Source organism: Bombina bombina, chromosome 1, assembly GCF_027579735.1.
Source record: "Bombina bombina isolate aBomBom1 chromosome 1, aBomBom1.pri, whole genome shotgun sequence".
Lineage (NCBI taxonomy): Eukaryota > Metazoa > Chordata > Amphibia > Anura > Bombinatoridae > Bombina > Bombina bombina.
In genome coordinates this window covers 559956619-559973899 of record NC_069499.1, presented here as the reverse complement: position 1 = coordinate 559973899, position 17281 = coordinate 559956619, and the positions used below count along the sequence as shown (strand labels likewise).

At 40.2% G+C, this 17281-nt stretch overlaps 1 protein-coding gene across 1 annotated transcript in view; it reads left to right on the top strand.

The window, feature by feature from the left end:
* VPS8 (VPS8 subunit of CORVET complex) overlaps positions 1-17281 on the top strand; it is a 478663-nt gene that overhangs the window by 110600 nt on the left and 350782 nt on the right. The window contains 2 exon segments of the mRNA XM_053698746.1: positions 12834-12869; positions 15094-15184. Of these exon segments, the coding sequence (XP_053554721.1) occupies positions 12834-12869; positions 15094-15184 (127 nt within the window).

The following is a 17281-nucleotide window of genomic DNA, read 5'->3' as shown; positions in this document are numbered from 1 at the left end:
ATTTCGTAGAGTTTACTACTTTTTAACACTGTTTTGCAGTTTATGTGGTAGTTTTTTTCTCTTAAAGGCACAGTACCGTTTTTGTTTAATTGCTTTTTCACATTTATTAAGTGTTATTAATAAGTGTTTTCTAAGCTTGCTGGTCTTATTACTAGTCTGTTAAACATGTCTGACATAGAGGAAACTCCTTGTTCATTATGTTTAGAAGCCATTGTGGAACCCCCTCTTAGAATGTGTACCAAATGCACTGACCTTTCTATAAGTTATAAAGACCATATTATGGGTTTTAAAGATTTATCACCAGAGGTTTCTCAGACTGACAAAAGGGAGGTTAAACCACCTAGCTCTCCCAATGTGTCAGAACCTATATCTCCCGCGCAAGTGACGCCAAGTACATCTGGCGCATCCAATGCGTTTACCTTACAAGACATGGCGGCAGTTATGAATCATACCCTCACAGAGGTATTGTCCAAACTGCCAGGGTTACAAGGAAAGCGAGACAGCTCTGGGGCTAGAACAAATACAGAGCTTTCTGACGCTTTAGTAGCTATGTCTGATATACCCTCACAATGTACAGAAGCCGAAGCAGGAGAGCTTCTATCTGTGGGTGACATTTCTGATTCAGGGAAAGCGTTACTTCAGTCTGACTCTGAAATGACAGCATTTAAATTTAAGCTTGAACACCTCCGCTTGTTGCTCAGGGAGGTTTTAGCAACTCTGGATGACTGTGACACCATTGTAGTCCCAGAGAAATTGTGTAAAATGGACAAATACTTTGCAGTGCCTGTTTACACTGATGTTTTTCCAATCCATAAGAGGTTTTCAGAAATTATTACAAAGGAATGGGATAGACCAGGTGTACCGTTCTCTCCCCCTCCTGCTTTTCAAAAGATGTTTTCCATAGATGCCGCTACACGGGACTCGTGGCAGACGGTCCCTAAGGTGGAGGGAGCAGTCTCTACCTTAGCTAAGCGTACAACTATCCCCGTCAAGGACAGTTGTGCTTTCCTAGATCCAATGGATAAAAAATTAGAGGGTTTCCTTAAGAAAATCTTTATACAACAAGGTTTTATTCTCCAGCCTCTTGCATGCATTGCCCCTGTCACTGCTGCAGCGGCTTTCTGGTTCGAGTCTCTTGAAGAGGCTCTACAGGTGGAGACCCCATTGAATGATATCCTAGACAGGCTTAAAGCTCTTAAGTTAGCCAATTCATTTATTTCTGACGCCGTTTTTCATTTAACAATGCTAACGGCTAAGAATTCAGGTTTTGCCATTCAGGCGCGTAGGGCGCTATGGCTTAAATCCTGGTCAGCTGATGTTACTTCAAAGTCTAAGCTTCTCAACATCCCCTTCAAAGGGCAGACCCTATTCGGGCTTGGACTGAAGGAGATCATTTCTGATATTACTGGAGGAAAAGGCCACGCCCTTCCCCAGGATAGGTCCAACAAATTAAGGACCAAACAGACTAATTTTTGTTCCTTTCGAAACTTAAACTTCCTCTACTGCAAAACAAGAAGCAAATTTTACCCAGTCCAAGCCAGTCTGGAGACCTAACCAGGCTTGGAACAAGGGAAAGCAGGCCAAAAAACCTGCTGCTGCCTCTAAGACAGCATGAAGGAGTAGCCCCCGATCCGGGACCGGATCTAGTTGGGGGCAGACTTTCTCTCTTCGCCCAGGCTTGGGCAAGAGACGTCCAGGATCCCTGGGCTCTGGAGATTGTTTCCCAGGGATATCTTCTGGATTTTAAAGCCTCATCTCCAAAGGGGAGATTTCATCTCTCACAATTATCTGCAAACCAGATAAAGAGAGAGGCATTCTTACGTTGTGTTCAAGACCTTCTGGTTATGGGAGTGATCCACCCAGTTCCAAGGGAGGAACAGGGGCAAGGATTCTATTCAAATCTGTTTATAGTTCCCAAAAAAGAGGGAACTTTCAGACCAATCTTGGATCTCAAGATCCTAAACAAATTTCTCAGGGTCCCTTCCTTCAAGATGGAGACTATTCGAACCATCCTACCTATGATCCAGGAGGGTCAATATATGACTACCGTGGACTTAAAGGATGCTTATCTCCACATTCCGATACACAGAGATCATCATCGGTTTCTCAGGTTTGCCTTCCTAGACAGGCATTACCAGTTTGTGGCTCTTCCCTTCGGGTTAGGCACGGCACCAAGAATTTTTACGAAGGTTCTAGGGTCCCTACTGGCGTTTCTAAGGCCACGAGGCATAGCGGTGGCTCCTTACCTAGACGACATTCTGATACAGGCGTCGAATTTTCAAATCGCCAAGTCCCATTGTTCTGGCGTTCCTGAGGTCTCATGGGTGGAAGGTGAACGAAGAAAAGAGTTCTCTCTCCCCTCTCACAAGAGTTTCCTTCCTAGGAACTCTGATAGATTCAGTAGAAATGAAGATTTTTCTGACAGAGGTCAGGTTGTCAAAGCTTCTAACTTCCTGCCGTGCTCTTTATTCCACTTCTCAGCCGTCAGTGGCTCAGTGTATGGAAGTAATCGGCTTAATGGTAGCGACAATGGACATAGTTCCGTTTGCCCGCCTACATCTCAGACCACTGCAACTTTGCATGCTCAATCAGTGGAATGGGGATTACACCGATTTGTCCCCTCTGCTAAATCTGGATCAAGAGACCAGGGATTCTCTTCTCTGGTGGCTATCTCGGTCCATCTGTCCAGGGGAATGAGCTTCCGCAGGCCAGAATGGACTATAGTGATGGCAAATGCCAGCCTTCTGGGCTGGGGCGCAGTCTGGAACTCCTTGAAGGTTCAGGGTTCGTGGACTCAGGAGGAAGCCCTCCTTCCGATAAACATGCTGGAACTAAGAGCGATATTCGATGCTCTTCAGGCTTGGCCTCAGCTAGCTGCGGTCAGGTTCATCAGATTTCAGTCGGACAACATCACGACTGTAGCCTATATCAAACATCAGGGGGGTACAAGGAGCCCCCTGGCGATGTTGGAGGTTTCAAAGATAATTCTATGGGCAGAGGTTCACTCTTGCCATCTCTCAGCTATCCATATCCCAGGAGTAGAGAACTGGGAGGCGGATTTCTTAAGTCGGCAGACTTTTCTTCTGGGGGAGTGGGAGCTCCATCCGGAGTTATTTGCCCAGTTGATTCAATTATGGGGCAAACCAGAACTGGATCTCATTTCGTCTCGTCAGAACGCCAAGCTTCCTCGTTACGGGTCCAGGTCCAGGATCAAACAGGAGAGAGCTTCAGTGATTTTGATAGCTCCTGCGTGGCCACGCAGGACTTGGTATGCAGATCTGGTGGACATGTCATCCTTTCCACCATGGACTCTGCCGCTGAGGCAGGACCTTCTACTTCAAGGTCCTTTCAAACATCCAAATCTAATTTCTCTACGTCTGACTGCTTGGAGATTGAACGCTTGATTCTATCAAAGCGTGGTTTTTCCGTGTCGGTCATTGATACTTTAATTCAGTCTCTAAAGCCTGTCACCAGGAAAATCTATCATAAGATATGGTGTAAATATCTTCATTGGTGTGAATCCAAGGGTTACTCATGGAGTAAAGTCAGGATTTCTAGAATCTTATCCTTTCTCCAGGAGGGATTGGAGAAAGGATTGTCTGCTAGTTCCTTAAAGGGACAGATTTCTGCTCTGTCTATTCTTTTGCACAAACGTCTGGCTGAGGTTCCAGACGTTCAGGCGTTTTGTCAGGCTTTAGTTAGAATTAAGCCTGTGTTTAAACCTATTACTCCGCCATGGAGTTTAAATTTAGTTCTTAAAGTTCTTCAAGGGGTTCCGTTTGAACCTTTTCATTCCATAGATATTAAACTTTTATCTTGGAAAGTTCTGTTTTCAGTAGCTATCTCCTCGGCTCGAAGAGTTTCGGAGTGATCTGCTTTACAGTGTGATTCCCCTTATCTGATTTTCCATGCAGATAAGGTAGTTTTGCGTACCAAACCTGTTTTTTTTCCTAAGGTAGTATCTAATAAGAACATCAATCAGGAGATTGTTGTTCCTTCATTATGTCCTAATCCTTCCTCAAAGAAGGAACGTCTTTTACACAATCTTGATGTGGTTCGTGCTTTAAAGTTTTATTTACAAGCTACGAAGGATTTTCGTCAAACATCTGCTTTGTTTGTTGTCTACTCTGGACAGAGGAGAGGCCAAAAGGCTTCGGCAACTTCTCTTTCTTTTTGGCTGAGAAGCATAATCCGCTTAGCTTATGAGACTGCTGGCCAGCAGCCTCCTGAAAGAATTATAGCTCATTCCACTAGAGCGGTGGCTTCCACATGGGCTTTTAAAAATGAGGCCTCTGTTGAACAGATTTGTAAGGCGGCGACTTGGTCTTCGCCTCACACTTTTTCTAAATTCTACAAATTCGATATTTTTGCTTCTTCGGAGGCTATTTTTGGGAGAAAGGTCTTACAGGTAGTGGTGCCTTCCGTTTAAGTTCCTGCCTTGTCCCTCCCTTCATCCGTGTCCTAAAGCTTTGGTATTGGTATCCCACAAATAATGGATGAACCCGTTGACTGGATACACCTTTACAAGAGAAAACAAAATTTATGCTTACCTGATAAATTTATTTCTCTTGTGGTGTATCCAGTCCACGGCCCGCCCTGTCATTTTAAGGCAGGTGTTTTTTATTTTTAAACTACAGTCACCACTGCACCCTATAGTTTCTCCTTTTCTCTTGTTAAGTGTATCCAGTCCACGGATCATCCATTACTTATGGGATATTAATTCCTCCCCAACAGGAAGTGCAAGAGGATTCACCCAGCAGAGCTGCTATATAGCTCCTCCCCTAACTGCCATTACCAGTCATTCTCTTGCACCCAACGAATAGATAGGATGTGTGAGAGGACTGTGGTGATTATACTTAGTTTCATACCTTCAATCAAAAGTTTGTTATTTTATAATAGCACCGGAGTGTGTTATTCCTTCTCTGGTAGAATTTGAAGAAGAATCTACCTGAGTTTTTCTATGATTTTAGCCGGAGTAGTTAAGATCATATTGCTGTTTCTCGGCCATCTGAGGAGAGGTAAACTTCAGATCAGGGGACAGCGGGCAGATTAATCTGCAAAGAGGTATGTAGCAGCTTATTATTTTCTGACAATGGAATTGATGAGAAAATTCTGCCATACCGATATAATGTAAACTCAGCCTTAAATGCAGTAGCAGCAACTGGTATCAGGCTGTCATGTATGTATATTTTACACTTCAGTATTCTGGGGAATGGCACTTCACTGGAATTATACTGTATGCATAAAACTTTAGCCTAATTTGCAGGGACTAGCAACAGGCTTTTTAATAACACTCAATTTATTAATGTTAAACGTTTTTTGCTGGCATGTAAAATCGTTTAATTTTCTGAGGTACTGGGTGAAAAAATGTTTTGGGCACTATTTTTTTCCACTTGGCAGTCGTTTTATTTAATTTATGACAGTTTACTGATCTCTCTCACTGTTATGTGTGAGGGGGAGGGACCTTTTTTGGTGCTTTTGCTACGCATCAAAAAATTCAGTCAGAAGTTTATTGTCTTCCCTGCATGATCCGGTTCATCTCTACAGAACTCAGGGGTCTTCAAAACTTGTTTTGAGGGAGGTAATCACTCACAGCAGAGCTGTGAGATTGTAGTTGACTGTGATAAAAAAAACGTTTATTTCTGTATTTTTTTTTTTTTTATTTTTTTTTTCTGCTATCAGGGTTAGTTATCCTTTGCTAATGGGAGCAATCCTTTGCTAAAATTGTGTTTTTTACAAAGATTTGATGCTATAACTTTTCAGTTTATTAATTTTCAACTGTCATAACTTTTTCTGTGCTTCTTATAGGCACAGTACGTTTTCATATTATAGTAAATTACTTGAAAAGTATTTCCAAGTTGCTAGTTTATTTGCTAGTGTGTTAAACATGTCTGATTCAGAGGAAGATATCTGTGCTATATGTGCTAAAGCCAAAGTGGAGCCCAATAGAAATTTATGTACTAACTGTATTGATGCTACTTTAAATAAAAGTCAATCTGTACAAATTGAACATATTTCACCAAACAACGAGGGGAGAGTTATGCCGACTAACTCGCCTCACGTGTCAGTACCTGCATCTCCCGCTCGGGAGGTGCGTGATATTGTAGCGCCGAGTACATCTAGGCGGCCATTACAAATCACATTACAGGATATGGCTACTGTTATGACTGAAGTTTTGGCTAAATTACCAGAACTAAGAGGTAAGCGTGATCACTCTGAGGTGAGAACAGAGTGCGCTGATAATATTAGGGCCATGTCAGACACTGCGTCACAATTTGCAGAACATGAGGACGGAGAGCTTCATTCTGCGGGTGACGGTTCTGATCCAAACAAACTGGATTCAGATATTTAAAATTTTAAATTTAAGCTGGAAAACCTCCGTGTATTACTAGGGGAGGTGTTAGCGGCTCTGAATGATTGTAACACAGTTGCAATACCAGAGAAAATGTGTAGGTTGGATAAATATTTTGCGGTACCGGCGAGTACTGACGTTTTTCCTATACCTAAGAGACTTACTGAAATTGTTACTAAGGAGTGGGATAGACCCGGTGTGCCGTTCTCACCCCCTCCGATATTTAGAAAGATGTTTCCAATAGACGCCACCACACGGGACTTATGGGAAACGGTCCCTAAGGTGGAGGGAGCAGTTTCTACTTTAGCTAAGCGTACCACTATCCCGGTGGAGGATAGCTGCGCCTTTTCAGATCCAATGGATAAAAAGTTAGAGGGTTACCTTAAGAAAATGTTTGTTCAACAAGGTTTTATATTGCAACCTCTTGCATGCATTGCGCCTGTCACGGCTGCAGCAGCATTTTGGTTTGAGTCTCTGGAAGAGACACTTGAATCAGCTCCATTAGATGAGATTACACACAAGCTTAAAGCCCTTAAGTTAGCTAACTCATTTATTTCAGATGCCGTAGTACATTTAACTAAACTTACGGCCAAGAATTCCGGATTCGCCATTCAGGCACGCAGAGCACTGTGGCTAAAATCCTGGTCAGCTGACGTTACTTCTAAATCTAAATTGCTTAATATACCTTTCAAAGGGCAGACCTTATTCGGGCCCGGGTTGAAAGAAATTATCGCTGACATTACAGGAGGTAAAGGCCATGCCCTGCCTCAAGACAGAGCCAAACCTAAGGCTAGACAGTCTAATTTTCGTTCCTTTCGTAATTTCAAAGCAGGAGCAGCATCAACTTCCTCTGCACCAAAACAGGAAGGAGCTGTTGCTCGCTACAGACAAGGCTGGAGACCTAACCAGTCCTGGAACAAGGGCAAGCAGGCCAGGAAACCTGCTGCTGCCCCTAAGACAGCATGAATCGAGGGCCCCCGATCCGGGAACGGATCTAGTGGGGGGCAGACTTTCTCTCTTCGCCCAGGCTTGGGCAACAGATGTCCAGGATCCCTGGGCGTTAGAGATCATATCTCAGGGATACCTTCTAGACTTCAAATTCTCTCCCCCAAGAGGGAGATTTCATCTGTCAAGGTTGTCAACAAACCAAATAAAGAAAGAGGCGTTTCTACGCTGCGTACAAGATCTTTTATTAATGGGAGTGATCCATCCGGTTCCGCGGTCAGAACAAGGACAAGGGTTTTACTCAAATCTGTTTGTGGTTCCCAAAAAAGAGGGAACTTTCAGGCCAATCTTGGATTTAAAGATCCTAAACAAATTCCTAAGAGTTCCATCGTTCAAAATGGAAACTATTCGGACAATTTTACCCATGATCCAAAAGGGTCAGTACATGACCACAGTGGATTTAAAGGATGCTTACCTTCACATACCGATTCACAAAGATCATTACCGGTATCTAAGGTTTGCCTTTCTAGACAGGCATTACCAGTTTGTAGCTCTTCCATTCGGATTGGCTACGGCTCCGAGAATCTTCACAAAGGTTCTGGGTGCTCTTCTGGCGGTACTAAGACCGCGAGGAATTGCGGTAGCTCCGTACCTAGACGACATTCTGATACAAGCTTCAAGCTTTCAAACTGCCAAGTCTCATACAGAGTTAGTACTGGCATTTCTAAGGTCGCATGGATGGAAGGTGAACGAAAAGAAGAGTTCTCTCTTTCCACTCACAAGAGTTCCCTTCTTGGGGACTCTTATAGATTCTGTAGAAATGAAGATTTACCTGACAGAAGACAGGTTAACAAAGCTTCAAAATGCATGCCGTGTCCTTCATTCCATTCAACACCAGTCAGTAGCTCAATGCATGGAGGTGATCGGCTTAATGGTAGCAGCAATGGACATAGTACCCTTTGCACGTCTACATCTCAGACCGCTGCAATTGTGCATGCTAAGTCAGTGGAATGGGGATTACTCAGACTTGTCCCCTACTCTGAATCTGGATCAAGAGACCAGAAATTCTCTTCTATGGTGGCTTTCTCGGCCACATCTGTCCAGGGGGATGCCATTCAGCAGGCCGGACTGGACAATTGTAACAACAGACGCCAGCCTACTAGGTTGGGGCGCTGTCTGGAATTCTCTGAAGGCTCAGGGACAATTGAATCAGGAGGAGAGTCTCCTACCAATAAACATTCTGGAATTGAGAGCAGTTCTCAATGCCCTTCTGGCTTGGCCCCAGTTAACAACTCGGGGGTTCATCAGGTTTCAGTCGGACAACATCACGACTGTAGCTTACATCAACCATCAGGGAGGGACAAGAAGCTCCCTAGCAATGATGGAAGTATCAAAGATAATTCGCTGGGCAGAGTCTCACTCTTGCCACCTGTCAGCAATCCACATCCCGGGAGTGGAGAACTGGGAGGCGGATTTCTTAAGTCGTCAGACTTTTCATCCGGGGGAGTTGGAACTTCATCCGGAGGTCTTTGCCCAAATACTTCGACGTTGGGGCAAACCAGAGATAGATCTCATGGCGTCTCGACAGAACGCCAAGCTTCCTCGTTACGGGTCCAGATCCAGGGATCCGGGAGCGGTTCTGATAGATGCTTTGACAGCACCTTGGACCTTCGGGATGGCTTATGTGTTTCCACCCTTCCCGATGCTTCCTCGATTGATTGCCAGAATCAAACAGGAGAGAGCATCAGTGATTCTAATAACGCCTGCATGGCCACGCAGGACTTGGTATGCAGATCTAGTGGACATGTCATCCTGTCCACCTTGGTCGCTACCTCTGAAACAGGACCTTCTGATCCAGGGTCCCTTCAAACATCAAAATCTAATTTCTCTGAAGCTGACTGCTTGGAAATTGAACGCTTGATTTTATCAGTTATTGATACCTTAATACAGGCTAGGAAGCCTGTTACCAGAAAGATTTACCATAAGATATGGCGCAAATACTTATATTGGTGCGAATCCAAGAGTTACTCATGGAGTAAGGTTAGGATTCCGAGGATATTGTCTTTTCTACAAGAAGGTTTAGAAAAGGGTTTATCCGCTAGTTCCTTAAAGGGACAGATTTCAGCTCTGTCCATTCTTTTACACAAACGTCTGTCAGAAGTTCCGGACGTTCAAGCTTTTTGTCAGGCTTTAGCTAGGATCAAGCCTGTGTTTAAAACTGTTGCTCCACCATGGAGTTTGAACTTAGTTCTTAATGTTTTACAGGGGGTTCCGTTTGAACCCCTTCATTCCATTGAGAGCAAGTTGTTATCTTGGAAAGTTCTGTTTTTAATGGCGATTTCCTCGGCTCGAAGAGTCTCTGAGTTATCTGCCTTACATTGTGATTCTCCTTATCTGATTTTTCATTCAGACAAGGTAGTTCTGCGTACTAAAACTGGGTTCCTACCTAAGGTGGTCACTAACAGGAATATCAATCAAGAGATTGTGGTTACATCTTTGTGTCCTAATCCTTCTTCAAAAAAGGAACGTCTGCTGCACAATCTAGATGTAGTCCGTGCCCTGAAATTTTATCTACAGGCAACTAAGGATTTTCGACAAACGTCTTCCCTGTTTGTCGTTTATTCTGGTTAGAGGAGAGGTCAAAAAGCTTCGGCTACCTCTCTCTCCTTTTGGCTTCGTAGCATAATACGGTTAGCCTATGAGACTGCTGGACAGCAGCCTCCTGAAAGAATTACAGCACATTCTACTAGAGCTGTGGCTTCCACTTGGGCCTTTAAGAATGAGGCTTCTGTTGAACAGATTTGCAAGGCTGCAACTTGGTCTTCTCTTCATACTTTTTCCAAATTTTACAAATTTGACACTTTTGCTTCTTCGGAGGCTGTTTTTGGGAGAAAGGTTCTTCAGGCAGTGGTTCCTTCCGTATAAAGAGCCTGCCTGTCCCTCCCGTCATCCGTGTACTTTAGCTTTGGTATTGGTATCCCATAAGTAATGGATGATCCGTGGACTGGATACACTTAACAAGAGAAAACATAATTTATGCTTACCTGATAAATTTATTTCTCTTGTAGTGTATCCAGTCCACGGCCCGCCCTGTCACTTTAAGGCAGGTAATTTTTCCATTAAACTACAGTCACCACTGTACCCTATGGTTTTCCTTTCTCTGCATGTTTTCGGTCGAATGACTGGTAATGGCAGTTAGGGGAGGAGCTATATAGCAGCTCTGCTGGGTGAATCCTCTTGCACTTCCTGTTGGGGAGGAATTAATATCCCATAAGTAATGGATGATCCGTGGACTGGATACACTACAAGAGAAATAAATTTATCAGGTAAGCATAAATTATGTTTTTTCTTGCTTGTCTTCGGTCGAATGACTGGGGGTGGCAGTTAGGGGAGGAGCTATATAGACAGCTCTGCTGTGGGTGTCTTCTTGCAACTTCCTGTTGGGAAGGAGAATATCCCGCAAGTAATGGATGAACCCGTGGACTGGATACACCACAAGAGAAATAAATTTATCAGGTAAGCATACATTTTGTTTTTCTAAATCATTTTTGAATACTGTCAAGCATGTTTCACTTTATCAGCACCGCTTGTGTGTTGAATTTGGTTTGTTCATTTTGTTGACAAAATAAAGTGCAAAAGTTGTGGTTGGGAGAATTGGATTTTTCCATTTTCTGCTCGGATCCGATCTGAACTTTTCCCGATACTGAAATGATTTTATTGCTGGGATTCTGATCACTCAGAACTTGAAAAACGTGGATCGGCAGCCAAAAAAACTGCTGATGAACGGGATTAGAAGGATTGTATTACAGTTATTGGCTTTTCTGCTTACATTGAATTAAGATTTTACAAGCATCTGATCAGTGCAGTATTTCAAATTCTTTTCTGAGAGAGTTAAAGAAAATAGTGACGTAATAATGCAAAATACGATGAAGCTAGCAAGATAAAAATCCTTCAATAAACTTAGACTGGCTTCATCTTTCTTTTTCTGATTACTGAGTTTCATCACAGTTGATTCAAATATTAGATAAGTTACTTAATTATCAACTACTTTGTAAAAATAGACTTCCTGCTTGCTTGGTCTTCTAGAAGGGCATTCATTTTACAGCATAGGTTAATTAAACTCACGTCTATCTTTTATATAAATCTATGTACTCCATTTAGTATATTTTAATATCTTCTATGTCCAATATTTATAGATATATGAGCAAATGGTGAGATAGATATTAAAAAAAACTAATTAAAAAATCAATATAGTGTGCAGAATGGGCTTTAAATTAGATTTTGCATATATGTTGGTATGTGAAAATAACTTAAGTTATCCTATTTATTTGTGGTTAATCCAGTCCTGGCATAGTTGTATCTCACTAATAAGGATTCAAGAAGGCAAAAATGTGTCTGCTCCCTACCACCTTAATATTTATAACAGTAATTTGTGTAATATGTTGTACACATCTGATTTATTAAATAATGAAAAATATATATACAGTATATATAAACATACACACACACACACACACACACTTATATATACAGGTGTACCTCGGAGATATTATGGGTTTGGTTCCAGACCACTACAATAAAGCGAATACAATAATAAAGTGCATATAGTAAAGTTAGATTTACACCATATTGTAGTTTATTAAGTGTGCAATAGCATTATGTCTAAAAAAAAACAATGTACATATCTTAATTAAAAAATACTTTATTGCTAAAAAATGGTAACCATCATCAGAGACTTCAGCGAGTCGTAATCATTTTTGCTGATGGTGTGTATATATGTGTATTTATGCCTTTATATTTTTATATATGATGGGAAAATGGCACTGATAGATTTGCTCGACACAGGGTTGCCACAAACCTTCAATTTGTAAAAAAAAAAAAGCAATATCTGCAAAGCGCAATAAAAATGAGGCATGCCTGTATGTGTGTATATATATATATATATATATATATATATATATATATATATATGTATATATATATATGTGTATATATATATATATATGTATATATATATATGTGTATATATATATATATATGTATATATATATATGTGTATATATATATATATATATATATATATATATATATATATATACATATATATACACATACATATATATATATATATATACACACACACACACATATATAGAAGCTGCACCCAGGTGGTAAATCGCCATAGAACAGGCTATATAGAACAATAGTATTGAGCCAGTTGTTCGTTCCTGTGAGTGTGCTTCTCTCTGTGTGTGTGTGTGTATATATATATATATATATATATATATACACATATACATGTATGCGCACATACACAAATAAAAATATATAATATTTCACCAGCATTCCTTAAATGTGACTGCAGGAAAAGGGTTAAGTATTGTTTGTTTGCTTTTCACGCTTCTTTGGTTGTTACTGCAAGACGTAGCACTTCCTCTCTTGTTCTCTTTCTCTCCCCCTCTTGTTGTCATACTTTCCTTTCTCAGTAGCATCTTTCTGTTCCGGTCTAATCGCATTTTCTTACTGTTCCTTATAGTCTGTCCATGCCATGATGCTGAGAAACTGGCGAGAGGTAAGATCTGTTGGGCAGAAATGGGAAGGGGAATTATGTTCTAACTCAGTGGCATGAGAAAAGCAGACATTGTGCAGCAAGACTTATGTGCATGTGTTCAGCAGTGTGTTTAAATTACACCTTAAATAGAATAGTATTACATAATGATAACATTATCCTGTAACATGTTTATATAAATGTCCTTATTGTGGTAGTAACTAATGATATGTAACATGAGTATAAAAGCAGAAGTCAGCCTTAGCCCTATACTCACATCATACACTGGTGTAGATATTGTGTTACATCTCAAATGTGACAAATCTCAGCACTCAGTCATTTTACCTGAGGGATAAGGATTCCTTTTACAGACTAAAAACGTAATGGGACCGTATACACCAATTTTCATATAACTGCATGTAATAGACACTGCTATAAAGAATAATATGCACACATGCTGATATAAAAATCAAGTATAAAACCTTTTAAAAACTTACTTAGAAACTCCCAGTTTAGCACTGTTGATGAGGTTGGACTGGGACACCCACTGAAAGCGTCTGGGAAAGCATGAAAGGCAGACACTCCCCCCTTTCCCTGCATATGAAAAGACCCATTACACAAACAAGAATCTGTAGACATCAGTATACATATAAAACTTTGGGGCTAGGTTAGGAGTCTCAAAATCAGAATAATTTTATAAAAAAAATAAGCAAAACTATGTATTGTTACAAAAACACTCCCAGATGGGCTATATAAATGGATCATCTACAAAACATTTATGCAAAGAAAAATCTAATGTACAATGTCCCTTTATACTCACGCTTGTTCAGTCTGAGTCCCAGTGTCACACAGTAACCCACCATTGTGAGTTACTGTTCCCATCATTACTCTAACTTTTCTTATGCCCAACACTGTGTGGTTTTCTCTTTTACTCTTGTCAAATGTCACACCCATTGGCTCAAAATATTTAGAGTAAAAAAAAATGGAGATGAAGAAAGATGTACTTACGCATTTTACTTCCACACAAGGCACTCTTTCCTAGAGCTAATTTGTACCTGTGAATTCTGTCTTTGATAAGGGGATCACAGTTTTGTGACTACTGAGCTCACATGCCCTGTGTGATGTTGTAATTGTAGTCAGCCATACTGTTCTGATGGCACTGTCAGATATTGCTTGGTAAAGGCAGTCACATGTCCACTGTGATTAGATTAATTATATTTTCAACTGACACATTCCCTTATTTTCTGAGGATACAATGTACATGTTTCTTAGTCTTAAAGGGACAGTCTAATCAAAATTAAACTTTCATGATTCAGATTTTAAACAACTTTCCAATTTACTTTCATCATCAAATTTGCTTTGTTCTCTTTGTATTCTTAGTTGAAAGCTAAACCTAGGTAGGCTCACATGCTAATTTCTAGGCCCTTGAAGGCCGTCCCATATCTGAATGCATTTGACATTTTTTTCACAGCTAGAAGGTGTTAGATCATGTGTGCCATATAGATAACATTGTGCTCATGCCCGTGGAGTTACTTATGAGAGGGCATTGATTGGCTAAAATGCAAGTCTATCAAAAAAACTGAAATAAGGGGGCAGTGTGCAGAGGCTTAGATACAAGGAAATCAAAGAGGTAAAAAAGTGTATTAATATAACCATGTTGGGTATGCAACACTGGGGAATGCGTAATAAGGGGATTATTCATCTTTTTAAACGATAACAGTTCTGGAGTAGACTGTCCGTTGTTGTAGCAGTTATCTTTCTAAGCAATAGCTTATCTGATATTTTTTGTTAAGGAATGTTTATTTTTGTTTTAATAAATAGAATTAATAAAATTGGTTTGCTGGCCTTGTGAATCATTTTAGCTATATTAACTAAGCATGGCATAAGGTTAATTGTGAACTGTGAGCTGTTGGCAGCCACTACATTTTGTCTCTGACAATAGAACTTTATTTATGGAAATAAAACCTTAATTCATCATTTTACTAATAGTTGAACACATTTACTACTTAATCTAGGATGGATTGTGCCATGAGTATGAGACTTACCTTACTCTATAGTTACTCTGCAGCCAGAACTTGCAATGCAGCTTAGCATACTGGATAATGATCTACCTTAGCCCATAATAATACCAGGAAAGCACGGAATTCAGCATCGTGGGCTGTGTTAACATGTATAGCTTCACTCTTATTAGCCAGGTATAATGAATAGCATGCAAGGGCTCATATGACATGTTTTTTTTTTGTTACAGAGAGTTGATCATCTGTTGAAGCAAGACTGTTTTAATGAGGCCTTGGCTTTAGCTTGGTCTTTCCATGAAGGCAAAGCCAAAGCTGTTGTTGGTAAGCAAAATTAGAAAAAAAAAATCTGACTATCTTTTATTTTAGAAAATTCTAAAGAAAATATTTTTACACAGCTTCTGTCAAAATTGTGTAGAAAGAAAGAAAAGAAACAAGGCTTTGTGGGGAAAAAAAAGGTGATACTGTCACTGACCTTAAATAAATATTCTAAATGTATTCAAAATAAAGTTTCCACCAAAAAGAAGCAAAACAAATTTACAACCAGCCATTGGGGGGTAGTTATCAAGCCGTCTACTTTTCTGACTTCGCCCGCCCAATACGCCCGCCTAAGCTCGCCTACCTTCGCCGCCGCGGACCTTGAATACGTTCGCCTAAGTTATCAAAAAAAGCTGTCAAAAAGCCGCGGGGCGATGAGCAGCGGACTGTGAGAGTTATCACTCATCCGATCTCGCTGCCCTTCGGCTTTTTCACAGCTTTATTGCTAGCCTGTCACTAAGCACCCACACTAAACTACACTGTTCTATCCCTATACCGGCACCCCCGGAGCCCCCCACAACTCAATAAAGTTACTAACCCCTAAACCGCCGCTCCTAGACCCTGCCGCAACTCTTATAAATGTATTAACCCCTAAACCGCCGCTCCTAGACCCTGCCCCAACTCTTATAAATGTATTAACCCCTAAACCGCCGCTCCTAGACCCTGCCGCAACTCTTATAAATGTATTAACCCCTAAACCGCCGCTCCCGGACACCGCTGCCACCTACAGTATACCTAGTAACCCCTATCCTGCCCCCCCTACACCGTCCCCCTCTATAATAAAGTTATTAACCCCTATCCTGCTGATCCCGCACCTCTCCGCAACTAAATAAATAGTTTAACCCCTAAACCGCCGCTCCCTGAACCCGCCGCAACCTATATTAAACCTATTAACCCCTATCCTGCCCCCCCTACACCGTCGTCACCTATAATAAATTTATTAACCCCTATCCTGCCCCCCACTACACCGCCACCACTGTAATAAAATTATTAACCCCTAAACCTAAGTCTAACCCTAACGCCCCCCTAACTTAAATATTAATTAAATAAATCTAAATAATATTTCTATTATTAACTAAATTAATCCTATTTAAAACTAAATACTTACCTTTAAAATAAACCCTAATATAGCTACAATATAAATAATAATTATATTGTAGCTATCTTAGGATTTATTTTTATTTTACAGGTACCTTTCAATTTATTTTAACTAGGTACAATAGCTATTAAATAGTTATTAACTATTTAATAGCTTACCTAGCTAAAATAAACTGAAATTTACCTGTAAAATAAATCCTAACCTAAGTTATAATTACACCTAACACTACACTATACTTTAATAAATTATTCCTATTTAAAACTAAATACTTACCTGTAAAATAAACCCTAATGTAGCTACAATATAAATAATAATTATATTGTAGCTATCTTAGGATTTATATTTATTTTACAGGTAACTTTGTATTTATTTTAGCTAGTTAGAATAGTTATTAAATAGTTATTAACTATTTAATAACTACCTAGCTAAAAGAAATACAAAATTACCTGTAAAATAAATCCTAACCTAAGTTACAATTAAACCTAATACTACACTATCATTAAATTAATTAAATAAACTACCTACAAATAACTACAATTAAATACAATTAAATAAACTAACTAAAGTATAAAAAATAAAAAAAGCTAAGTTACAAAAAATAAAAAAATAAGTTACAAACATTTTAAAAATATTACAACAATTTTAAGCTACTTACACCTAATCTAAGCCCCCTAATAAAATAACAAACCCCCCCAAAATAAAAAAAATGCCCTACCCTATTCTAAATTAAATAAAGTTCAAAGCTCTTTTACCTTACCAGCCCTTAAAAGGGCCATTTGTGGGGGCATGCCCCAAAAAGTTCAGCTCTTTTGCCTGTAAAAGAAAAATACAACCCCCCCCAACATTAAAACCCACCACCCACATACCCCTAATCTAACCCAAACCCCCCTTACAAAAACCTAACACTAATCCCCTGAAGATCATCCTACCTTGAGTCGTCTTCACTCAGCCGAGCAGCGATGGAACCGAAGTGGACATCCGGAGCGGAAGAAGTTAATCCTCCA